Here is a 25,978-nt window from a genome sequence, read left to right as displayed (position 1 = left end):
TCTGAGACACACAGCTGGAATTCTCAACTGTTCCAACTGACCTCTGGTTCCAGGGAGGAAGCCCTGCCCTGGTCTGAAGCATGGAGCTCTGCAAGCAGACACAGATGCACCCACTTAGCACGTTCATGTTGGGAACAGACAGGTTCCACAGCAAATGGGGAATGCCAGAGGCAAGGGTTGTTCTGAAAGAGGAGTTTACCCACGCCTGTCCTGTGGGAAAACTAATGCCTAGTACAATCAGACTCCAGGATGCATTACTTACTCCACTTAAGCAGCTCCAGATAATTGAGGGCAGGGAGCATTAAAATACATGCAAGCACATTTATTCTGAGCACTGCAGGTTATTCTAAAAGCCCTGAAGATTCAGAGCTCTGCACAATGTTACTGCAACTAAAATACTTGGGTGACAGTTAAAATTCCTGACTGATTTCACATAAAGGAGATGTTTTCCAGACTGACTGAATGTCCAGATGTTTCCAAACTGAATGGAACAAACCCCAATAAACAAGTAGAAACACAAAAGTTAACTTGTTCCATCTGAATAGATTTAGAAAAAACAACTGGGTTAACTGTCAGGGTTCTTGATGCTCTTTAGGTTTAATTTGTTCTTCACCAGTTAGTCTAAGTTCCCTCCAACTTCCAGATAAAATGTTTCAAAACATATAATTATACTAACAGCTTTCTGCCAGGTATGTTTTAATTGTATTAATGAAAACTATTTGAGTCCTTCAAACAATAACTAGATGGTCCATGTGTGTTTTTTTCAAAAAATGTTAGCATTTCATGTTTCTGTGTTATGCCTTTGGAGCAAACACCATGACACAGAACTTAAATTCATTGTTCATTTAGAATACATCAAACCAGTCAAGTAGGGCCAGGTGATCCTAATTACTTTTACCAGTGGTTCAGAAATGCTTCTGTTCTTTAGGGAGGAAACTATTCTGGTTACCTTTCAAATGATCTGCTTTTGGCAGTTCTTAATACTGAAGTTGGCTGCTAAGGCTTTTTATGTATTACACAGGAATGCTGTGCCTGAGAAGGGGAGCTACCAAGGCTGCAAAAATCAGACCATTGTTTAGATCCAAACTTCAATCTCACTAGCGCAGATTAACCTAATACACTAAATTGTTCTCCAGTAGGTAGCCAGCAGCAGAGGTTTCAGAAAGATTATGGCAAGCACAGGATCTCCCTCAGAATTTTGCACCATTCAGTACCTCCTGAAGGGAAAATAATGTATTTATAATTTGAGTTGGAACAGAAAATCATTGTCAGAACACCTTAAAACAACAATTGCAATTTTAAACAAGAAAGATGGCAACTTCAGCCCTGCTTAAAAGCAGGAATTCCATTAAGTAGGTAACTAAGACAACTAACTATAAAACTTTTACTCTGAACTCTGCTTATGTTAAATATTCATGTAAGATAACTGAATTTCTTAACTTCAGCTCTTAGCCATAAAACTTTGTAGACACTTTCCATCCGTCATCCAGCTATGAATAAATCATCAACACCAAAGATAATTTTACAAACAAAGAGTGATATTAAATGGTTTAAAAAGAAACTGGTTTGCAACTTCTTAAGCCTTTACAAGTATTTCAACCCAAGTCAGTTTTCCTCTGCATAGGCAGGAAAGGCAATTATTCTTCACAGGTCATCTGTATCACCATTCCATAGAAGGGTCTCAAATCTGCTTTAGAAATACAAAATTTCTCTAAAGCTTAAGTTTTGAATCAAAAATTCACCCAGTATTACTTTAAGCTTTTCTTTTTAATTACATGTAAAAATACTGGACAAAGTCTATTTTGACATTACACTCCACCCTGAGCAACACACTGGCTACCTCACAGGTTGTGAGCATAATGAAGTCACCCTGTAGGTGGCTGGCAGACTTTCATAGCACTTCTATTGTTTAGCCACAGATAAGGGCCCACACTTAAACAAAACACACATTAAAGCAGCACCACAGTCCAGACCAAGTTAAGATATACCAGTAAAATCTTTTCAGGCACTCACCTTTTCAAAACAAACAAACACCCAAAAAACCACCCCGAAATACAGGAGTTGAAGGCATCTAAAATTGAGTTACAGCAGCTACAACTTCCACCTTCCTCAAATTCCATCTTTCAGATTTCATGAAGGACATAGCACAGAGCCACCATTTGAGATTTAAGGGTGATTTGTAGCCAGGTTTGACTGCTTAAAGCCAAGAAGGCAAATCTACTGTGCTGAGGTATTCTTCACTGCCCAGCATGTCTATCTGTTCCAAATGAAAAATTTCCTAGGCAGGAAGTTTGATAACACCACTTCTCACCACATTTTAATATATAAGAAAGATAAGTATTTATGGAGGGTATTGTAGGTTTAGGGGGGAAAAAACCAAACAAGATTATTTAACAACTTTTCTGTGTACACAAATGACTAATGTGCTAACAGGCAGTATTGTCAGTGGTTGTAACTAGACTTGTTTGCCAAAATAGTGTATAAAAGCCAAATTTTCCAGTGAGTGTAAATATTTATATTTGAAGCCACAGTAACAGGGTAATAATTTTTCTTCAAATATCAGAAAACCCCCAAACTCTATAAGATTTTTCCAACATGAAATCCCACATCAGGTATATTAAGTTACCTAAACGCCACCTGCTCACTCTACATGCCAACAGAAGCAGCTCAGGCAGTAGGTGGGACCCTTGGAGTTGACAATTCCCCACCTTTTTTTTTTTTAATAAAGAAGTCACAGAAGCCATCTCAAAGATACCACTTTCATTCTGATAGATTGCTCCTTTAAGGAACTCTCGTTAGAAAAGTTGGAACTTTAAAGCATTGCTTCAAATGACATATTTAAACAAAAGCAGACTGAACATTCTGAACATTTCTGTGCAAATTTAGTTCTTCCAACCATCAGTCTGGAAACATTTTCAACAGAATGTTTAAGTTAACAAATCATGTTAGTTTAGAATTAACAGGTAAGTACAGCATTTTAAAACTAGTCATCTAAATAGCATGTTGAGGGCAGTATAATACATTGAGAACTTTTAAACTGTTATGAGTCAGACAGATATTTTATATAGATTTAACACCTACCAAAGTAAATTCTGTAACAAAGTGATTTTGCATTATGCATATAACACTGATCCTTAGGCAAACAGACATTAAACCAACAAATCTGAGGACTGTGAGGAATGTTATAGCTGGTTGGAGTCTGCTACAAAATCCTTAAAGATGCATTGCTATGTTGCTGTACATCTTAATTCAAGACACAGGTGAACAGCTTTAGCAGGAAACCTTTATACCAGCCACTTTAAAGCAAGCAGACATTTCCAAGTTTTTTGGTTGCCAGAAGTTTAATCTTGCTTCACTTCACCCTTTAATTGCCTTTTCATGCGTGAATATGGGCTGATTGTGTCATCCATCACGAAGTCATACAGTACTTTTATCCAAGAGTTATACTGGGGCAGGTTGTCATAGTATTCAGCTGCTATTTTCTTCACCTGAAGGAGAGATACGAGGTTTATTTACTGGTTATGTTAACATCGGTTATGACAACTTATAGCCCTCAGTGTGTAACCTGGTAATGTGTAACAGCACAGGAAGTTTCATTCCAGAAGTTAGATCCTCCAGGAAAGGTCACTCATGCCACACTGCAAACATTCCTTGAAGGAAAAAGCAATTCCCTAGTTATTAAGTAAATCTACTGTGAAGGTTTTGGAGCTGCCAGAACAAACTCTGCTAACTTTCCAAAGTCCCTGCACTCTGCTACCTACAGGGTGATGGAGCTTTTCAAAGCAAATGGTTTGGTTGCTATTGAAAGTGTGTGACTCAGTTCAGTGCTGACTCACAGATATACAACTAACAGTAAAAAGGATGTTTCATATTCTAGGAAGAGCTGTTTAACACAGCTATTTTTATATATAGTTTCAAATCTCAGTACTCAGAAGAAAAAAGGCATTTTATTTCTGAAGAATATTTTGTTTCTGAAGACAGACTTCAAAGCATGAATTTAAACTGCTTCCAAAGACTCTGTTCTCAGTTCCACATGTTAACTAGACCACTGTTCAAATTGAGAGCAGCAGGTTCAGTTAGGTGCCCATATTGCTATTTAGGGCCAGCCACTTAAAGCCTTAAAAACATGAACAGAACAAAAAGGATTTTTCACAAAATTCCACATCAATCTGTACAAGCAACAAACAAACCCGAGGTATTTACATGGCTGGTTTGAAGGCAAAGCTTGTTTGACCCCTCACACCTATAAAACAGTGCACCTAGGCAATGTACTTTTATTCAACAGTAATAACTCTCACCTCAGCAGTGCTGAGGAATCAAGTGTTCAGTACTTAGGGATCTTTAGCACACACCACAGCAGTCCAATCCAATCCAATCAACTGCACTATTCCAAAAGAAGGCTTTGTTTTCTTATCAGAGCTGTGGATTATAAGTCCTGCAGCAGAACTGGGTGTCTACCCCTAGAATTACATACCTGGAAAAATTCATAGCCTACTTACAGCTAAAGTACCTATCCAAGAAATGAAATGCTGGTTCACAGCACAGACCCAAGTATCAAAGATGAGTTAAAGCAACTTTCACTGCATTTAGATTAAAATCTATTAATAAAGTAATCATCTAGCTTAAAAAAAAATTTACAAACCACTACACAAAGCCTCAGCAAACAAACCGCATGATCTACCTGCCCTGCTGTAAGTGCTAGTGTAGTTATTTCAGCTGCAGTTCCACCACTGACAACAGAAATACCAGTCAAGTCTGGACTTCACCAGAGGGATGATCTTACAAGGTCTCCCTATTGCCAAATGCAATCACAAAGCTCTAAGACAAACACCACAGCTGCTGTCAAATTGCAGATTCAGTATCTGATGAAAAACTGAAGATTCAGGTGTAACCCTGAAACCTGTGTTCCCATTCTTCAACTGGGAAACATAGATACAGTGAGAAAGAAGCTCCTGCCTATAAGAAGCAAAGGTTGAAGTAGAAGAAACTTCACCTCTGCTACTCATGCAGGCATGACAGGTCTAAGTCCTGGCTTCAGACTCCTAATTCTGCCTGTCCTACACTGCCAACACACAGCTGATACTTATTTAGGGTTCAAAGGCTCTTGCCAGAGGAAACTGAAGTGCTGCAGTCTAGAGAAGTTATTAAACGTTTGTCAACAGTACAACAAACATTAACAGTACCTCAAACCCTCTCTCTTCCTCCCCCAGAGGATGTCCCTGGTAGAAGAGACTGAAGGACAAGCACAGATTACAATATGTCCTTAACATTTCAATGACAGAGATAACAAATCTCCAGAGTTAACTACAACCTCTTAACTAGTTTCTTGCATACTTAAAAACAAGAATTCAGAAGGCAGGCTGTAATTATAGAAAGCTAAAGTTAGTGCAAAGCATAAGATTTGTGTTTCCCCCCCCCTTCTTTTATGGAAGAGGACTGAGCAGTAGTAAACTGGAAGCTTGTTCAGGCTATCACTAAAATGCTAAATAATTACCTCCTTTATCACTCAATGTATATTGTGAGCTTTTGTTTTTTTATCTCCCAACTTGCATTCTTGTTAGTGTTCTACCTTATTTTCATGTTAAACTAGGTCTTAATTTAAGAAAAAGTAATAACCTTAGAAGTCAACTTACCAGTGGAAGGCTCTTGCCAGGAATATTGGGGAAGTCATGATGTTCATTGTGATAGCCAACATTAAAAGTGAGCAAATTAAGTGGCCCATAGTAGGAATAGGTCTCATGTCCTTTTAAAAACATGTAGTGTTCAGCTATAAAGTGTCCCGAAATTGGGTGCAAGCCAAGACCAAGTACTGAACCAGCAAGCATGTAAAAAATGGATTTGACTCCCCATAAATAATATATTGCCACATCAAAGGCGAGCTGAGCCAATAAATTGATTATTTCAAGTCGACTAATGGGTTTAGGATTAATGCAGAGAGGTCTAATGGCATAGAAAAAAGGCTGAAGAACAATCCATATGAACTTCCTAAAGCGGGTGCAGAAAAACCAGCCCTCGAAGTTGGTAGGAATGTCCACATCGATGCCGTCACCGCCGAGGTATCGATGGTGATCCATGTGGTATCTCTTGAAGGAGATGGAGTAGGGGAGACCAAGAGGGAGGTTGGCAAATATTCCAAACCAACGATTCCACATGGCTTTGCAGTTGCCAAAGGCACTGTTGTGAGAGATCTCGTGAATAGCCAGAGTCATGGAGTGACTAATGCAGCTTCCAAAAACGTAAGCCCAGAAGACCACCCATTTCCAATCCAAGTCTTTAACCAGGTAGAATGCAGTCAGCTGCGCCAGAACCATCAGCACAACCACCCAGATCAGATTGTAGTCTGGCTTCATCAATGCTTTTATCTCTGGATGTTTAGCTAGATGGGAAAAAAATAAGTTATTTCAAAGCTCTCCTCATAGCCAACTATCCCAATTAGATTACAATTTTTCCTCCCTTTGTCCCAATTAGGAACTGTCTGCACAGATAATGAAAACGCGTGACCTTTCCACTTGTGATACTTACTGCTATAATGAATCATTTGCAATCAAGTAATTTTAGCACTTTTACGTTGCTCAGCAACTAGACACGTACATGGCAAGCACCAGTACCACATCCAGCCTCCTCAGGAAGGAAATGGCTCTGAGCCGACAACCCACCAGTAATTCAGAAGGGCTTACGAAGGCTCAGCCCCGATTTCAGCGCCGCACTCGACGCCGCTATCCGCCAGCTCCGGCCGCGACTCGGGTGCCGCGGTGACCTCTGCGCACAGCGGCCCCGACACCGCCGTACCGCCCGTCCCGCTGGCAGGGCGCGGGCGGGGAGCGGCCCGGGGCCGCCGGGGAACCCGCGCTCCCATTCCGCCGCTCGGGATGGCAGCCCGGGCCGCCGCCGCTCCGCGCCTCGGGCTCGGCCCCCGCAGGCGGCCGCCCCCCCGCTCCTTTCCCCGCTCCTTCCCTTCCCCTCCCCCGCCAGCGCCGCCAAGGCGGCGGCTCCCGCCTCCACGTACGAGGGCCCGGCCCGGCTCCAGCCGCCCCGCCGGGAGGCTCCGGGGGCCCGCGGCGCCCCCCGACAAGGGCGGCCATCTTGTGGGGTGCCCGTGTGCGTCCCCCCCCGCGCCGCCACGCAGCCGGCGGCTCCTCACCCAGGATCTCCTTGCGGCGGTCGGCGTGCGGCTGGTCCGTATAGACCCACTCGAAATCTTCTCTAGCCACGGTGTTCCCCATGGCGGCAGCGCGAAACCCCCTTACCAGCTGGCCGCCCGCTGCACCGCGCCCCCGCTACCGCACTTTATAGCGCGGCGGAGGCGGGCTGGGGCCACGCCCCCCGCGCCCCGCCCTCGCCGCCCATTGGCTGCCGCCGGCTGCTGGGCGCGCTCCCGCCTCAGCGGCGCCCCCTGCCGGCGGGGCGGGGCGGACCCTGAGGGGCTCGGGGAGCGAGGAAAGAGCAGCCCTGAGGGTGGACAGGAGGAGCCCTAAAAGCGGAGGAAAACAGCCTTCAGAGCGGGACAAGAGCAGCCCTAAAGGCGGACAGGAGGAGCCCTAAAAGCGGAGGAAAACAGCCTTCAGAGCGGGACAAGAGCAGCCCTAAAGGCGGACAGAAGCTGCCCTCAGGGCGGAAAGGAGCAGCCCTCAGAGAGGACAGGAGCCCTCAGACAGGACAGAAGGAGCCCTCAGAGCGGGGAGGGAGCAGCGATCCGCCGTCCTAAACCCGCGTTCCCTTGAGCTGCTGTCCTGGTCTGACCCCGTGCTCCCAGACCTCTGCCTAAAGGTACTGAACTGCAACTCCAAACGCCTGTAGCAAAGTCCCCGTTTCCTTCCCTTTTTGTGGTAAGATATTTGAAGAACTTATTTGACAAACTCCTCTGTAAGAACTTACCTCCATTTAATCTGTCACTGCATGTATTTGTCGTAAAACACTGACTGTGGGCAGTTCACTGAGAAAGATTAGCCTGTGTAGAAGCTGAGATACTGATTGCTTGGAATTTTAGTTGTCCGCTCATAATAATCTACATCAGTAGATCAAAAATCCACTCAAACTAATCTAAATCAGCAGTAGTGATAAAAACAATGGAGGCTATTATCACAAAGTAAATTATGCCTTATCTCTTCAGGTAGTATTAGTATCTCAAGGTTATGATTCATCACTTAAGATTTATTAGTAATAACGAGTACAAAAGGGTCATGCCCACAAGCTCCTGGAAGACCCACATGCAACAGGGCTATTGGAGGGAAAATTCAATCCCTACTTGGAAATGTCAGCAATTCTGTGAAGCAGTGGGCAAAGCACTACTTTTTTATCTATAAAACATAGCACTTTTCTGAATAGTTTGGTTTGCCTGCATTTTAATTAGAGCACATTAGGGTGGGATTTAGAAGTGGAAAATGCAGCAAGGAGGTGAGACACGGGAAAGGTTTTGCTCAGCCTTTCCCTCCTCAGTCACAGAATCTGAACTGTGCAGACTGGTGCAGCATAAGAGGCAAAGCAGATGTCTAGATTTCATCGAGGCTCTGTGCCCTTGCCAGGTTTACTTTTTGGTCAGTGACCATTTCACAATAAACCAGGAAGCTCTGGGGTTGCCAGCGCAGCAGCTGACTGCAGAATTGCCGGGGTCACAAGAGTTTCACTCAGCTGCACTCCAAACACCACATGTAACGTTTCTGACAGCGTTCCCTTCTGGTTGGAGTTCAAATATTAGCCCTGCTAATCATTGTGCTAAGGACCTCCTCATCCATAGGAAGGATCCAGGTGACAAGAGCATTGGAGGAGTGACAGCACATCAGGAATTCAGTACACAGAGGCAGGTTTACAGCACCACAGGTTTGTAAATGGCCACCAATTTCAGTAGGGCAATTAAACAGAAGATCCCAGGTTTATAAACGAAACATTCCAGAGCGTTAAACAAGGTTTAAACAACTAAAAAAAAATATTAAAGCTTTGGACAATTTAATTGCCCAAGTGTACTGGAGAGCAAAGTGTCTTCCATATTTATTCACTGCATTTGATCAGTTTGGGTAACATATCCAGATTTATTAGGTCTTCAGCAAGCCAAGAGTTTTTGTATTTGATGTTTTCCATTCCACAGACCGTGAGATCCAGTACCTACTGTGTCTTCAGCTGGCACAAAGCTTGAACAAAAATCCTGGCATGTTCACTTACATGTGAACCAAAGCCAGGATTGCATCCTTGGAACAGGGAAGGTGAGATCCAGGCAGGAGAACTGCAGGAGTGGAGAGCACACAGACAGGCAAGCTGGCCCAGGTACAGTGCAAAGTAGCACAGAAGTGCAACTTGAATTGAACAAATAGTTCACAACTAGCAGACATGTCACTGTAAAATAGTCCAAACTGAATTTAGTAGTTCATGAAGTAGCAATCACTGAAATTTGCTAATTACCCTCTTAAAAGCATCAGGAACACCAAGGAATCAGATAATCCTCTCCTGTGCTGAGACACATTCTACTCTATCCTACATCATCCTATTTTCATGAGGCTCTTGATGCTGAAAATTCCTTTGGCAGCCCTAGTGCTCCCCACAATTCACTGTTAGAAGATCTGAGTAAGAGTAACCAAGTTTCTGTTCAATTCTGTCTTACCTTTTGCATTAAGAAGTTAAACACAGGCATCCTTTGTAGCATTAATGAATATTAACATGCAATGCTGAGTACCAGGAACTGACCAAGTTCCATTTGTTTCCATCTGTTCTTTAATCTGTGAAATTTGCAGGTACTCTTTCTTCCTTCAGCACTTCCACCTGTTACATCCATTAGCCCAGGTCGGGAGGATCCTTACATACTGCAGCTACACAGAAGCTGCTCAGTCTGGGAAGCAAGACCTTGTCACAAACAGCTTTTCCTTCAAAAAAGTACCACTATGGTATCTTTTGATCTTATTTTTACCATGTTCACTAGGTTTACAAATTCATTTAAAAAATCCCCAACCTTGCTATGAAACAAAAAGCAGTTTCTAAGTAAGTGCTATTTTTAGAAAAGCAGTAAAGCTGGCCTCAGTAGTTTTAAGTTATTTTAAGAAACCAGACATAAGACACTTCAAATTGCTTTCCCTGACAGCTCTGACTTTTCTTTCAGTTGTAGCCCTTGACACAAGTACTAAAACTGAAAAGTGGATGCAAATAAATCAATTTTTCATGTAATTTTGCAAACTACATCTCAGTCTCACTGTGTTAAGACTCTCCTGTGAACAGATGATACAATCACTAATCACTACCAACACTACTTCGAGGCTGATACACCAACTCACATAAACATGCACAGGCATTGAGAGTGAAAAGAGATAGTTTTACTTCAGGTGATTCATCAGCTTGTTCAAATATTGCAAAATTTATCCTTTTTATTTAACAAGGGACAATATGGTGTCAGAAATCAATGTTCCAGCTATTTTGTCCAAACAATTACTTCATTCTGTTTTTTTCCATGTGTATATTTTTCTGGTGTACATTCCAGCCAAGAGCCATCTGATGTTTCCCTCTCTGGGATGTAAAATACAAAACACTGGTGTACGTTCATTGTGGAATTTCTTGTAACCATCCCCTCTACCCCTTAAAGTTTCATGGGCCTCGTTCCATTTCACTGGCAGCACACGGAGGAGCAGGATGCACCTGCAATCCTGGAGCACATGATACTTCCTTGAGCTGAAGGGTCCAAGCTGGCACAGTTCCCAGAGAACACTTCCCATAACAATTGGCTGTTGTTGTCCAGCTCAGTTTAGGAACAGCAAGAGATTCCCCAACACATCCAGAAATGCTACTCTGGAGTAACCTGAAACAATTTGTACACTGGGATGGTGGGGAGGGGGAAATTGTCTGCATATTCTAGAAATTAATAAAGAAACTGAAGTGAAAAATATTCAAAATGTATGAATACACCCTTTCAGTAAATGAAATTACCAAGTTTATACTTGTTTGGAAGCATTTAACCACAAGCTGGTAATTAGTCCATTACAGGAATTTTTTTATCACAAATAACCATTCAATTAATTTGTATCACACAGTAATTCTAGCTATCATGCTGACCCTTTGACTCAAAATTGCTTTTTAGAAGTTAAGGTATATGCCAATATTTTTAAGCTGAATAGCAGGTATCTATCTCCAAGACAGAGTTACCTGTAGAAAACATTCTGAGCTGTATAAACCAGTAAAAGCAAATGCTCCTTCAACAGTTTAAGTCTGCTCTCAGACAGCCTTTTATAATTTCCTTGATTATTGAGAAAAATGCCTTTTTTTTTTGGAAAGGACTCAAACTACTCAAGAAGTTTATCTGAAAGCTAAATGTCTGTCAAATATTAGGCATTTGTAATGTTACTTCTGGTACAAGCTACTATGTTTTAGAAGTAAAAACTGTAGCTGAAGTTTCAGGAAAAATGTCAGTTTGCCACAATTATATAACATCTGACCAGACAACTTCTGATTTGTTTGGTGCTTTAAACACAGCCACTAGGTTATGCTGACAGCCATACAAAATGAACTTGCACTTTAACCCACAGCAGTAATTTCAAGATTGTGAACAGCTACAAAATGCAGCATTTGCATTTTCAGTGCCATACCAAGTTGAATTCAGAACCACCTAAAGACAAAGCAGCAGCTGGTTAAAAAAAGAAAACATAAGTCAAATTATAAAGCTACATAGTTTAGTACATTAAAACAAAACCAAGGACAATGGTATTTGTATAAGATTCCAAAAATATACAGATGGCAGGGGGGGGAAGAATCACTGTACACAACTCTGAGGTGGTTAAAGTGACCAGAGAGACTGAACAGTGCAAGACATGCTTTTCCAGTTACAAGCTCAAAACAGAAGTGCAAAAGAAATTAAAGCTCTGTCTGAAGTGATTTACCTTTTAGGATAAGGAAAGCTTAGAATATTGTCATCAGTGTTACAGAGAAATTTCCACCCCAACCCCAACACAGACACACAAAATAGTTTAAGTTTTACCATAATACAGCATTTCACTCCAATGATGTCCCCAGAGCTTGGTGACTCCAGGGACAGCTGGTAGGTGTTCGGTGTTGGCCCATGACCCAAGTGATGCACAGGCAGCCTCTCCACTCTCCAGCTTTGGCTAAAATAGATCCCTGCCCTCCAGGCAGGGCGAGAGCAGCCACACAGCCCGGGCTCCCCAGCCCGCCTCGCTGCGAGGAAGCCACTGTGCTGAAAGCAGAGACTGACTTATGGCTGAGGAACAAAGGAATTGCTTGACAGGTCTCTGTGCTCTCTCCCAGAGTTTGGAACAGTTTCAGGCAAGTGCTTTTGGCAGGCTGACTAAGCTGTACATGCATCTATCCATGCAAATGTAGAATATGGCTCCCAAGACCTAGAACCAGGGTGTGTGCATGTGAAAACTGGATAGAAGGCCCTTCCGTGGAAGTTTACAAAAATATATAGCCAATACTGTAGCTTAAGAAGTCAGTTTTACTCGTTACAGAAACCCCAAAAAGTATTAACTACTTTTCAGACATTCCAGACAAGGTCACTTGTAACAAAAAAGGTCAAGTTCTCAAAAACAAGGTTTTAAAAGCGGATCTTCCCTTCAAGTGAACAGGACATCTGTTTTTACTCTTAACCATTAAGTCAGTTAAGACAATTTATTTAAGATTTCATGTGAACATATGCATAAACACAAATAAGTTTACTTTAAAACACATCTGCACGGAAAAAAAGGTTAACCCTTCAAAACATAACAGAGCAGGTCTGGTTAGTACGTAGCTATTGCAAATCTTAAAGATTCTGTGCATTAGGCCCACCCATATAGAAAGCAGGGGAAAAGTCAATGAAAGAAAATCACTGTTCAAGTCTAAGTGGTGTTTTGAAGAGCCAGCAGCCTAAGTGACACCATGAAGCTGGTCACAGTATCCAAACAAACAGGCCTGCTTGGGCTACTAGAGCAGTGTATCCTCCTGAAGGCGCCATTTCCTCCCCAGTTATTTTCTGTTCCGAAGGCGTTTAGATTTCCTAGGACAGTCTGTGGAATCCACCGCCTTCCTCCTTTTCCTGGGAGATTGTTCATTGGAGCCGGAACCCGAAGAATTCCCTACTGTGCTCTCCATCACCTCCCGCAGCTTGCGCTCCAGCTCGGCCAAGCGGGCGTTCTGTTCCCCAATGATTTGGGTCTGCTCAAGCAGTTTCTGGTCTTGATCCTGGAGCTGCTTCTGCTGCTCCTGCACCTTGACGCGCAGCTCCGAGATCTCCCGCTTCAGCGCCGTCAGGCCCGTGCCGTTGGCTTTCACCTGCTGCTGCAGCTTGGTGACTTCCTGCCTGGAAGGGCTCTGCTTGGAGAACAGCTGCATTGTTGTCAGTGCTGCAGAAGGCCCTGGAACTTCAGAGAGAGCTGTGATTAACTTACAGGTACAAATGGTGTCCCAGTGTTCGTACTGTGCTTATCCCTACTCCCCACACATCAATCTGAATCCCCACTGCAAGTTATAGATTTACAGTCACTTAAGTGTCTAACAAGAACACATGGTAATCTCAGAGCACGACCAGTTTAATTTAAAATACTTACAGCTTTTCAGTAGTCAGGAAAAAAGTTCATAATTCATTTCCTGTATATAAGCCCCCCTCCTTTTGCTGCATCAAAAACTGTGTACAACTACTGTGTTGTCATCTAGACTTAGTGTCACAGATGTTAAGACAAATTCTTACAAAAAAAATTACTTAATATGGAATAGCTAAGACTGAATTAATATCTTTCATTAGACCAGCAAAATTATGCTGTCTTAGCTGCAGCTAAAGCTCTAAAAAATTGTAGTTTGGAACTTAACAAGGTATTTCAGTATAACTTACATTTTAGAAGAAAGGAATTTATTTTCCATGCTTCTTTAGAATCACTCCTCCTAAGCACTAAAACCATACTGGAATCTGAGCTTGGAACTGTTGATTCTAATAAAGTTCCTGCAAATCAAGGAGACTAACAGCTACTGTATAATTTCTTTCACTTTTTCTGCCATAAAAGGTATCTATCACTTTTTCTGTCATTATACTCTTCTAGCAATGCTGTGCAATTAAGGTGCAACTTTAAGTGCTCTACAGACAGAAGAGTCTGGAACAGTCATCCTCCTTTTTTTCCATTAGAATGGCAGCACAGCTACCACTATGGGACACTAAGGGGTTGCTATTGGAGAGGTTATGCCTTTCCCTGAACAAGAGAGAGGCATTTTATGCACCACAAAGCCTTGGCCTTTAAGTTAATTGATATCAACTGTGGGTCTGGGCAATACTTCCTCAGCTGAGAGGCTCAGTATATACTAACATACATAATTAAAAAAAAAATTAAACCCATATATAATTTTAAAAAAGGTATATAATTATAAAAATTGAAGTACAACTAGCAGGATATACTAAAGGCGGCATACACACTTAGGGCTAAAAGGATGGACTAGACATACAAGAAACAAAAGCATCTGCAGTTAGGCCTATTGTTTTTACTTTAAATGTATTTTTTTCCCCCAGTTATCCTAGAGAGTTACATTTCACAGTTCCTAAAATGTGAACATATCCTGTATACTGAAAATTCTACAATTTTACCAATCTTTTGCCTTTTACCATTAGGATAACTTCAGCCAAGAGGCAACTACCTTAGAGTTTGGTTCACAAAAGCTCTGGAAAGTCTGACAGAGTATTTGAAGGACCAGTTTAATGGCTTGTTTATAGACTGTTATTTTAATTGCCTTTCCACTATTACCTGTAACTATTTTGCTTGTTAGTGCATAAACTAGTACCCCCAGTAAAGTGTGAAAAGCCCATTCCAGCCCTCTATGTACTACTACAGCTTAGGCAAATTCATTTGCAGCTTGTCCTAAAAATAAAAGGCATCAAATTGTCATCTCATGTGCCAAATTTCAACCAAAAGCAGCGATAAAGTCTCATTCATTGGTGGCACAAAAGCATTTGTTTAATGAATACACACTATGCATAATTCTAACATACATTCAAGTGACTGTTCTTTTAGTAGCACAAAGGCTCCTTAACTTTCAAAGCAAATGAATTTCAGTTAGCATTCTTAAGAAACAAGTATCATCAATATTTATGTAATAAAGCTCCCATTTAAGGGAGGGAGCTTAGAAAACATACAGTGCTGTGATGTTTTAAAGAACAACTAAATAAAACTTAACTATACGTTGGAATTAATACCTGGGGCAGTTCCTATTAGACGTCCCGATACATCTGACCCAGGCATCTTTCTTTTCAGTATTGGAACAATCTTCTCATCAAAATATTCCATAGCCATGGAGGAAATGTCCCTTAGTTCTTGAAGAACTTCATGAGCTCTCTGAGGAGCTCTTGTAGAGTTTACATATCTTAGCACTCGATAAATTTCATCTATTACCTAAAACATTTAAGAAGAATTAGGATTTTCTGATAAAGGCAAGATTATTTCAGTTTGTTCTAGGAATTCTGGCATATTTAGGGGTTTTTAACCACATAACAGTTGCACACCACTGTGTGTTTTAGTTCCAGATCAGCTTTTTGAAGTGTTGCTCATGATGTATCAGAGAAGCTATTCATTTAATCTATCACAACAGCTCTCTTCAAAGTCATGAAATAATGCTCATTAGGTGAAATTTGAAGTACAGCCATAGTTGGCTTGCAAGTTACATAATCTATACTCAGCAAAGCATGATCATTTCCTTCAGGAGAACCTGAAGCAAGAAGCCCTAAAGCAGAGCAGTCACTACCCCTGCCAGTCATGAAACGAAATTGGAGTAGCAAGAATTAGCATTATATCAGCCTGAAGAGCTGTAAATATTTACTTGAGTCCGCTTCCATACACACAAAATATTGCAAATTCAGATTAAGTCCAAAATATATTCATTTACAAAACATCAATTCACTATTGACAGAGAACAAAACTCTCTTGACAGGTTTGGAAAACAAAGCCCTTTAGTTAGAAGAGATACAGAGAGATGAAGGGAGTCTTACTAATTTATGAATTAAAATCTGAAGCAAGGTCAAGATAGGAGTGCTGGTCTCTAAGCCAAAGCTATACAGGTATTTTGCACAGGATTAAGAATGTTTGAAGAACTCACATAATAAGGACCTTGTAATACAGTTGCACCTTCTGCTCTGATAAAGGAAGCTTAGCTAAAAGTCCCAAAAGCTAGACAAGACCTAAGTTTCTCATCAAGCAACAAACAACAAATGACTGCTCTAATTTCATCCACTTTATATCCTGTTAGCAACAACATCCTCAACATAAAACCTTGCAGCAGTGCTCTGCTATCACACAGAATGCTGAACTTCAAACCAGGATTTGCATACTCTAACACAAATTCACTTCCTGGCAGTTCTATGGTGAAATTTCCTGAGGGAAGCAAAGCAGGTGGGAGGGAAACCACATACACTAAGTGAACACAAGACACAAGTGAACACTAAGCCTTGAGTCTGATTGACCAAAATATTAATTAATGGGTGAGCTGGTAACTGTGCTGAGAGTGCAGCAGTGCTAGCAAACTCACACACTAAGTAAATAACTAAAAAAAACCTGCCACCACCAACTTTTTAGGAGTTGTATCAAAATAAAACCAAGGTGCTTCCAAGCTGGTGCCCACAAGGAAAAGCAAGCTCACCTGCCCAACTCCTGCACACCCCTGGGCAAGGATGAGTAATGCCATTCCCTCTACTCTTCAGAACAGTAAAGCAACATTTTTTTTTTAAGTATCCCATTTACCATGTAAGTATCAGGGACTTAAGTTCATTTGATTTCATTATATAATTTTTTAAAAAATACATGCTATATAAAAGCATAATGTAAAGACATACAAGGATATAATTTAAAATGAATTAAAATCCAGTCATCAACAGAAGCAGAAATAGTTACTTCTTCAAGATAGGAACACATTCCATGCCCACAGTTTATCCTACCACTGTATACATGAATGCCTGCATGCTTCCCCAGAATCCAAGAGATAACTCTTCCATTCATCTCACTGCAATTCAGTTCTCTGCCCACAAAAAAGTAACATCAACATATCTGAACCTTCCATGGGAAGATCAATGAATAGAGCATTAGGATAATGTTCACTGATCTCATTTAATCCCTGAGCTGTATCAGTCTTCCTTTGAGCAGGATTTTGTCAATTCCCCTGTGCACTGGTGATTTCACAGCTTATAAAACATCGGTATCTCCAAGGTACATCTTGCCTGCATAATTTATATTTAATGCTAGGCTGCTATTCTAAAACACCAGAACTGTTCAGTAATGTTCCCATTTAACACACTTTACATTTAAAACTAATTCCACCTACTGTACAAAAATATACCATTCACTGTAATATTGAACAGTGTTTTGACATACTAAATACCTTAATTCAATTAACCTGAAGTACTCAAACCCTTAAGAAGGTGCCTAAAATCATGACTGACTGAGTACCTAGTGTTACATGTAATCTAAATTACTACATTTTCAGATGGCCTGATCACATATTTTTTTCTAAAAGGTTGTAGAAGATGAGTATACCACAAGTCAAACATCAGAATCAAGAGAGAATCTAAGGGCAAATAGAAATCTAATTTAAAATAATTAATATTTAAATACAGCCTGGTTTATTCAATTCAGGCTGCCTGGTAAAACAGAGTATTGGCTTGCAGGTTTATTCGCAAGTATATATATATATTATATATACACACACACAAATATCAATTTTCCCCAGCTGTGCCAGGATAAGTTACACAATCCTATTTTTTAAACACAGATACATATTCACATAATATAGTCTGCATTTTACCTTTCCAGGTATGAAGCAACAGAGATTGGAATCCACATACTTCATGAAAGTCATATTTAGGAGAGAGAGTCTCGTTTCCACAGCAGCGAGGATGTCTGCATGGCGAGCTAATGAATGGTTTCTCCTTTCTGACTCCCGTCTGGAAAACAGACCACAAGGTGACACTCACTTAACAAGGAGTCAAAAAATCTAACTGTAACACTTGTCAAGTTAATTTCAAGTTAAAATCCAACTGTAACTCTTGTCAAGTTAATTTCAAGTTAAAATCCAACTGTAACACTTGTCAAGTTAATTTCACCCTTAAAACCCTGTAACCACTGACATTAGTCTTCACAGAAATAATAGATACTGAGACCCAGCTAGTAACAGCATACTACATTTTCTTAGACAAAATTTGTTCTCTAAGTAATTAGTATATCTTATGTGCTCCAAAAATTTTGTATGTAATTGAGGACTGTTTAAGAACAAGGCTGCAATACTGACTAGCAGCAGACACTGAGTCAGAGGGAATGTATTTATCCCACTCACTCATATGGTCAGTACTTCATTGCAATTGAAATAATAAAAGTAATATATTAGTAGTGAAGTTTACATAGTGAAGAACTACTATGAAATTTAGGTTTGAGCCAGAAACCCTTTTGATAAAGGATCTCTATGCTAAGTAGCATTTAGTTTCTTCACTCTGGCTGGGAAATCTGATAGGACACAGCAGCAGCTGCTCTTATTCAGTGGAAAGAGGAAGAAAGACATTGCTTTAGTGGGAAACCAGTTCCCAGTAATGCTCACATGTCAAATCCCTCTTCCTTGTTCCCACTTAATCCTTGCCAGTGAAAAACCCTGCCTGTGTTTTAAAGCAGAATATTTGATAAATCATCAGTGAAGGCAGTTTTTCTTGAAAAGGAATGGCATTTATTCATTCCCAGGAGTCCTCATTTGATTTGCCAGAAGAGTTGAGTAATACAGAACCCAGACTTCTCTGTTTGAAATACCAGACACACTTCTCACACCACTATTCTGTAATTAAATCTTAAGTTCAAGGTGCTTTTAGAAAAAAAAAATTAAATAAAGGCAAATGTGACTCAAATTTTCAAAATATATAAGAGAATTAGCCAGAAAGGAATTTCTTTTCAATAATCTGCTTAAATGAAGCTAACACAATTAAATTTAATTCCAGTGTTAACGGGTACATACCTTGGAAGTTGAGCTTTAACTTGCTTTTGACACAAGTTGTGGTATCTTTCCACTTTCAGAAATCCCTGATTTAACATTCTCTGGCAAACCAAGTCCATTCGCTTACAAACCTGTATTTAAGTAAAAAGAAATCTTAAGGCTCAATTAAGGCCACAACTGACTTTTACTACTATCTTATCCCTACTTGCCAGGTAGCAAAAGATTCTCTTACTGTTTTTTGCTCCATTACAACAAGCAAAAACTGCAGCTGAGACTAGGGCATTCCCATCTCCACCAAAGATCACAATACTCCAAAAAGGAGTAGCTATGTTTCACACAGTTCAAAATATATCTGTTGATTTTGCCTAACAAGAGACAGCAGGCTGAATGCCACCTATTAGAAAAAAATACAATTTCCTTTGATTTTAATGGAAGTTGCAAATGCCCACATCTGGCTTTCAGCGGTCTTCACAGTCTCAAAAACAGAAACCTTTAAAGACAAGAAATCACAGTGGTTTTCTTCCAGTGTTTAAGCCTTATGTTTTTTAAGTAAACCACAATTAAATTTAAAAACACATGGAAAACATTGCACATGGAACAAGATTCTCCTTTTTGCATAAGAAAGTCTTTTCTCCTCTGTTTAAAGGATTCCTTTATTTGCTGTTGGACACCAGTAGTCTCAGGGTTTTTTGCCCCACAGAGTTAGGAAGAAGGACACACATGAAGAGCACATGAAGAGCTGCAGAAGATATAATAAACTGCTAAAGTTAAACCTTCACAAAGTTACCAGTTACAGGACAAAGCCAACTCATACAAATTTAAAGGAATTGCTGTTCAATTCTGAAGATACAAGAATTTAGTGACCCAACTGTTCTCTGAAATAGTTTTGATTTTGTTGGGATTTTTTAGGTACTGAAGTCCACAGCTCTCACTGTGACCCCACTTGCCAAAAAATACGTTGTCTTTTTTTTAAATAAACACTCCTTTCCTCCATACACTCATCATTTCATAACTTCCAAGTCTATGTAAGTTTATACCTTGAGGAAAAAGATTCTCACCTCTCCAAGAAAAACCTGCAATTACTTTGTGTAATGCCTTCTGTATAAAAAGAAGGAAGTTCTGCTTTGTGTCCCAAGTTCTGTGAGAACTGACCACTTTCAGACAGCCCATTAAGCAGTGACTGTGGATCTGTCTGTGCTCCTTGGTATTACGTCCTTCTGCTTAACCAAGAAGGATCAGACAGGCAAACAGCAGAGGGAGAGTCTAGCACACTCTGCCCCACACTCAGTGATCCAGTTAAATCATCTCCTGTGTATAAGGAAAAATGCTGGCCTTTCCTACAGGAAGGAGAAAATCGTTCTTTCTTCCCTGAGTTCGTAGCAGATTTAAATCGTTTACGTGCAGCTCCAATGGCACCGAATCCCTGAAGCAGGAACCGGGACCTGCACAGGGCTGCGTCAGCTCTGCAGTCACCGGGCACCAGAGGAAAACATCTCCAGGCACGCTCGGCTCCGCGCTCGGAGGCGGCAGAGAGGGCTTTAACCTCGCGCACAGTGACATCTGCCGGCAGAGAGGCCCCCCCGGGGAGCTGCAGCCCACCTCACGGACCGCACTGGGGTTTTGAACCTTCCTCCTCTGCTTGCCCTACACAGCAGGAAGGATTCTTTGCTCCAATTTCTCGACGTAACCCATATTTAGCCAATAATCAGTCCAAATCCCAAACTTCGGGACCACCAGAAATCGAAAGCGTTTGTTTGCAACTTATGTTACCAATCATCTGGTAATTCTCAGCTAGTTCACCACCTGAACCATAGAGCACCTGGATTCATAGCAACAATGTACCTCTTCTGGACCGCACAGTCACATGCAAAGTAGCTTCATTACACTTTTAGGTGTCCATAGCAGTCCAAGTCAGTTTGATATTATGTATTTGACAGATTATAAACTGAATTTCCTTATCTTGTATTTGCAATTTTGGTGAATGTTTTCTTATTTTAGTCACAGGCTGCCTTTCCTCAAAGGTCAAGTCCAACCAGACCCTGTGTTCAATTTTCAGCGTTAGAAAGGTGTTCCAAATCCATGTAAAAAGCAGAAGGAGAGGTTGCTTCTTCATGTGCTGACTTTTATGTGAAAGCAGCTTCCTATGATCCTATAAACGATAAACTAAATTTCCATTTCATTTGTAAACAAACTGACACAATCTACTAACTTCCTTAAAAAACATGTTTTATTTCTTCCAAGCTTCATTACCAGATAACCAACTCCAAAACAAATATAAAATATCCTGGAGTATTTAGATTCAATACATGTTATTTTTCCTAGACAGTACACTGACACCATGCTCCATAAAAATGCCTTTTTTAGGGTAAAGTGGCAAAACGTTTATAACTTCATCAAGAAACCTTAAAATAGAAATGCCTGTAAGTACAGACTGACTGAAACTGGGATTATTAAAGCCATGTCCAAAGGCTATCAGTCCTTACTTGTGCTGTGCAGGAAATAAGCACAAGTTTGCTGCAGAACCTCAGTGATTCTGATGTGTGTCAGAATCCAAGGTAACCTTCTCAGAGTATTCATGGAAGGAGGTTGTGAACTGTGTGATTTTAGTCATGCTTGTTGTAGTAATAGCCTGAATGGAAGTGCCTTTCCAAGCTCAGACACGTGACTGAAAAAGAAACTGGAATCTAAGAATTTCATTATTATCCCACTGAGGTAAAAATTTCAAAGCTTCTGCAAGTCACTAAAAATATCCCTGTAAAAGGAGCCTTCAAAAGCTGGAAGATAGTGAGCTTGCCTGTCAGCATGCACAGTAGGCTTGTACAAAGCATTACAGCTTCAGACATTGGCATCCTTGGGGTTTTCTGTTTCTCTCATGGGGATCATCAGAGGAAGGAGATGAAGTAAATACTCAAAAGGGCTGAAAGCAAAATGCTGCTGCTTTTCCTCTCATTCACTTTGTCTGAACAAAAGTTTGAGGGCTCAAGATTTCCCTCATTTCAGACATGAGTGCTCTCTGAATACCTATTGTTTAGTCTCTGTTCCTTGGATCTACTTCACTGCTTAACCTGTAGGTGCTTCATTTCTGCTTTCACACACAGTGACCCCTGGAATAGCAGAAAGCATTATGCTCAGGAAAGCAAGTGCTTTTTGCACAATGAGGGGCCCACAGCCTTGCCTTGCCTGATGGCAATCATCACAAGCAGGAAACATTCTTTACCTCATCCTTTGGGGACAGAAAAAGACCTCTGGATCTTATGCCTGAGATTATGCTCCTCATTATGCTCTACATAAACAATGCACATTCCTATCTCTATTTCAATCTGAAAACATTCTGGTGCTCTATGTCCTCCCACCCAGCCAACTCCTCAGTCTGCTGTTTTGTATACACTGTAGATCCAAACCCAGCTCAATCCAGAGTTTGGGGTTTTTTATGGATCACTGAGCTAACGTGATCCAAAATAAAAAACACATTAAGACATCCATTCCCTCTGTGCTGGGATCCAGAAAACACATCAAAATTATTGGTTTAAGGAATCTACATATTTTTGTCTAAACATGTATGATCAAACTTTGTCTAGGTCGATTGATGTCCTGGACTTTCCTGCCTTCCTCAAGATGCTTTATCCCATGGAATCCCACATTCTAAGGGGTAATGAGGCTGCTTTTGGGCATGTTTCCAATATGCATGAGACCTGAGCAATTTCATATCTGTCATTCAATTAATGCACTCCTGCAATGTATCTTTAGCACAATACTACTTATTATAAGATACACTCATTCATCTTTGATAAGCAGCTCAAGTCAGTCCTCACAGAAAACAAAAATCTACTGTTTGTGCAAGGCAGCTCTTAGAGCAGGAACAAGCAAGTCTTTCCAAAGGCTATTCACCACCTTGAAAAATCCCAAAGTAATGAAATTTCATTCTGAATTTATGCCTGGGCACTACTGTTTTTAAAGGCTACCTTAATTCTCTGACAAAAGCACCTGGAGCTATGAAGAACATTCAGTGTCTGCCTCTCAGTGAACTGCCAAAAGAACACCTTCAGCTCTGAACAGCCACCTGAAAGACCCAGCTGATCAAGCTTATGGGCTCAAACCAGAAAGGCTTTGATTCTTTACGTTACTGCTGGTTAACAAAAGGCTACTTTCTTCTCAGAAGAATGCTCATAATGCCTTCTGATGTGCTTAAGGGAACAGTTAGGAATTTGATGGGGATTAATTTTCTTGGCTGTCACTGACTCAAAAACTCAAAGTAGGGAAAGACCAACTGAATAGTTTCCTTCATTTTACACCCAGTATTGTTCTACAGGTGTTTCAAAGTTGGTATTTATCAAGTACCACATCTTTTTTACAGATCCACTACCTACTCTCACAGAAAAAGCTGAAGTCTTCAGACTGACAGCAGACTCTAGAAATATTTAGGAACTGGTCTGCTGGAGCAGTATAAATGAGAACAGATTTTCTGCTTGAAAAGCTTTTGGTTTATAGTTACAGTCAGGATGCAACACTTCAGGTTGCTGTTCCAGGACACAGGCAGTCCAGTTTCCTGCAGAAATACACTTGTAATATTATCCAGTTTAGATTAATCGAGTTCTTAAAATAGGAAGGGTACAGTGCATTCAGGTTTACTGAGAGTTACATAAGCTGTGCATTAATTCCCTCACTATTGTTCCATTTACAACCTCGTAAGAGATTCAGTAAGACAGCAGCTTATCGTAATATGACATGGTTTACATCAGGCTCCTTATGCAGACAGTTAAATATTGATATACATTGATTCCCTCGCTGACAGCTCTGGGGTTTTTTGGCATTATGAAGTTCAGAGGTGCAGATACTATATGTTATTAATTACACATCCACTAAGACTGGAAGAAGCAAGCAGTTTTTTTGGCTGTTTTTTTTTTTTTTTTTTACATCTTCTTTTTTGACCCACATTTCTAGATAGGGGAGGATTCTTGGAGCAGCAGGCTCACCACCTCCTACACTTGTAGGCTTAAGCCCTATAAGCAAAAATAAACACACAAATGAGACACAATAGACTACCCACCCCAACCAGTCACTGGGCGAAACGAGCCGCCAGCAGCCCGGTGCTTTCTCACAGAGCGTGAAAGGAATGAAAGAAGTAAGAGCCGGTATAAAGAGCTTTAGGAATGCGCGTATGGAAGCGCACACGGAGAGCGGAGAAGGGATAAAGCCCCATCCCACCCCACCTCATCCAGCCCCTTCCCCAGCGAGCGCAGCAGCCCGGCGGGGGGCGCCGGGGCCGCCGCCACCGCGGCCCCTGCCCCGGGCCAGGCGGGCTGAGCCCGGCCCCGGCCGCAGCCCCGGGGCCCGCGCCCCGCCGCCTCCCCTACCAAGCGCAGCTGGCTCGTCTCATCGTAGGACAGGAAGCTGAGGATGCTCTCGATAGCCACGATGGGCAGCCCCATCAGCGTGTTGCTCTGAGGCGGCGGCTCCATGGGCGCCAGCGGCTCGGCGGCCTCCGGCAGCGGGGCCGGGGAGAGCCGCGCCGAGCCCGGGGCGCCGCCTTCGCCCTCCGACACGAGCCGCTCCTCCGGCGCCGCCATCTTGCAGCCCGTCCTTCCTCCGCGGGGGGACGGCACCGCCTCTCTGTGACGCCTCTTCCGCAGCCGTCACGGCGGGCCCGCCCCGGCATTCCCGCAGGGAGTGAGGGAATTGGAACCCCCAGAGCTGCTGCGGTGCCCGAGGGCACGGGTCGCTAGCCTTGCCCGGGGAGCCGTTCGCGGGCGGGCGGCAGAGGCACGGTGTCCGACTGTCGTCGGTGGTGCCCGAGACAGGACGAGAAGCAAGGGCTGTAGACTAAAACACGAGAAGTTCACCAACCCGAGGGAGAATTTTTTAAGCTGAGGGTGGTAGAGCACTGGCACAGCTGCCTAGGGAGCCCATGGAGACCCCACCTGGACACGTTCCTGTGTCGCCTGCTGCAGGTGACTCTGCCTTGGCGGGCGGTTGGACTGGTGATCTCCAAAGGTCCCTTCCAAACCTAGTGATTCTGTGACTCCAGTGCAGGGTTCCTACTCTCTCCGTGAGGAATTTCTCTAATACACAACCTGAACTTCCCCCGAGGCGGCTGTACGGCATCCCTTCGTGTTCTACGGCTGGAGGCCGGAGAGGAGGGATGAGTGCCTCCCTCTCCATGCCCCTCTGAGGAAATGCCGTGGGAAGGACCTCCCAAACCTGCCTGGGTGCTGCTGCTCAGGAGTCCGGCCGTGCTCTGCCCGCACAGGCACAGTGATCTACCGGGAGAATCTGCTTGGATTACAGTGAGGCAGCTGCACGGTGGAAAATACCTCTGTAGAGCCTAAGCGAGACAAAACCACATCCTCAGTACCAAGTAATCCAGCCTGCTGAGTTTTACCTATGGATAGGCGAGCAGCCCTTCAGTGGTTGGTGTCCATGCTGCCTCTACTCCGGTGGCAGGGGGAGCCACAGCAGGCAGGGCCTTTGGGATCAGAGCCAGCTGGCAAAACCCTCTGCAGCCCAAAAACCACTGCCTGGAACCAGCCATAATCGAGCAGGCAGAACACCCAGAATAAAGCAAACTCTGCTCCTTTATTGCCCCTTTATCCTGTGTGTTAAGGAGGTTTCTGGATCAGATTGCTGGGACAACAGAGGGATGGGACCAAGAGCTGTTTCTAGAACATTCCATGGTGCTTCTGAGAAGAGGCACTCCTCAATTTCATAAGCATTTTAGCCTGAGAGGAGTTGGCACAGCCTTTGAAAAGTATGGTGCCAGTCTCCTCAGTGCCTTCAGCTGCTGCTGCTTTGTTTCTCATCAGGCAGAGTTGGGTGTCTGTGCTTGACTGGGGAACTGGTGCTGCTGAAGACCGACTTGCCAGAGGAAAATCACTAAACAAGTGCCAAGAGTGATGGTAGCAAAGTGTGTGGGAAAAGGATATCAAATATTTAGGGAGAATGAGACCACTTCTTTCAGTACCTGCAGCAAGGTAGTGCTCCTTGAAATATTACAGGACAAAAGAATTAGCTGCCAGCAGCCCCTCTGTACATTTTTTTGTCAGCCATGCTTCCTCTCTTTGAAGTTTTATCCTAA

General features: G+C 42.2%; 2 protein-coding genes across 2 annotated transcripts; both read right to left on the bottom strand.

Annotated features, from left to right (window-relative positions):
• Positions 1 to 2,745: 2,745 nt before the first annotated feature.
• DEGS1 (delta 4-desaturase, sphingolipid 1) lies at positions 2,746 to 7,312 on the bottom strand. Its single transcript, XM_009093756.4, has 3 exons — positions 7,142 to 7,312; positions 5,634 to 6,376; positions 2,746 to 3,488 (listed from the first exon to the last, which is right to left on the bottom strand). The coding sequence occupies exons 1-3, from the start codon at positions 7,221 to 7,223 to the stop codon at positions 3,342 to 3,344; spliced, it is 972 nt and encodes a 323-aa protein (XP_009092004.1). The 5' UTR covers positions 7,224 to 7,312; the 3' UTR covers positions 2,746 to 3,341.
• Positions 7,313 to 10,317: 3,005 nt separating this feature from the next.
• FBXO28 (F-box protein 28) lies at positions 10,318 to 24,513 on the bottom strand. Its single transcript, XM_030235975.2, has 5 exons — positions 24,261 to 24,513; positions 18,928 to 19,037; positions 17,737 to 17,875; positions 15,143 to 15,338; positions 10,318 to 13,328 (listed from the first exon to the last, which is right to left on the bottom strand). Exons 1-5 carry the CDS (start codon positions 24,471 to 24,473, stop codon positions 12,934 to 12,936), a joined length of 1,053 nt encoding a protein of 350 aa, XP_030091835.1. The 5' UTR covers positions 24,474 to 24,513; the 3' UTR covers positions 10,318 to 12,933.
• Positions 24,514 to 25,978: the final 1,465 nt, after the last annotated feature.

This window comes from Serinus canaria, chromosome 3 (assembly GCF_022539315.1).
Source record: "Serinus canaria isolate serCan28SL12 chromosome 3, serCan2020, whole genome shotgun sequence".
In the NCBI taxonomy this organism is placed as follows: Eukaryota; Metazoa; Chordata; class Aves; order Passeriformes; family Fringillidae; genus Serinus; species Serinus canaria.
Note: the sequence above shows the minus strand (reverse complement) of the source record. Positions and strands in the feature narration are given on the sequence as shown.

Coding starts and splice junctions, on each gene's coding strand:
- DEGS1 (XM_009093756.4), bottom strand. CDS start 7,223: ATGGGGAACACCGTGGCTAGAGAAGATTTCGAGTGGGTCTATACGGAC. Junction 6,377..7,141: donor CCGCCGCAAGGAGATCCTGG/GTGAGGAGCCGC, acceptor TTTCCCATCTAG/CTAAACATCCAGAGATAAAA. Junction 3,489..5,633: donor CTGGCAAGAGCCTTCCACTG/GTAAGTTGACTT, acceptor TCTCTCCTTCAG/GTGAAGAAAATAGCAGCTGA.
- FBXO28 (XM_030235975.2), bottom strand. CDS start 24,473: ATGGCGGCGCCGGAGGAGCGGCTCGTGTCGGAGGGCGAAGGCGGCGCC. Junction 19,038..24,260: donor AGACGAGCCAGCTGCGCTTG/GTAGGGGAGGCG, acceptor ACTTAAATACAG/GTTTGTAAGCGAATGGACTT. Junction 15,339..17,736: donor GTTGCTTCATACCTGGAAAG/GTAAAATGCAGA, acceptor TAAATGTTTTAG/GTAATAGATGAAATTTATCG.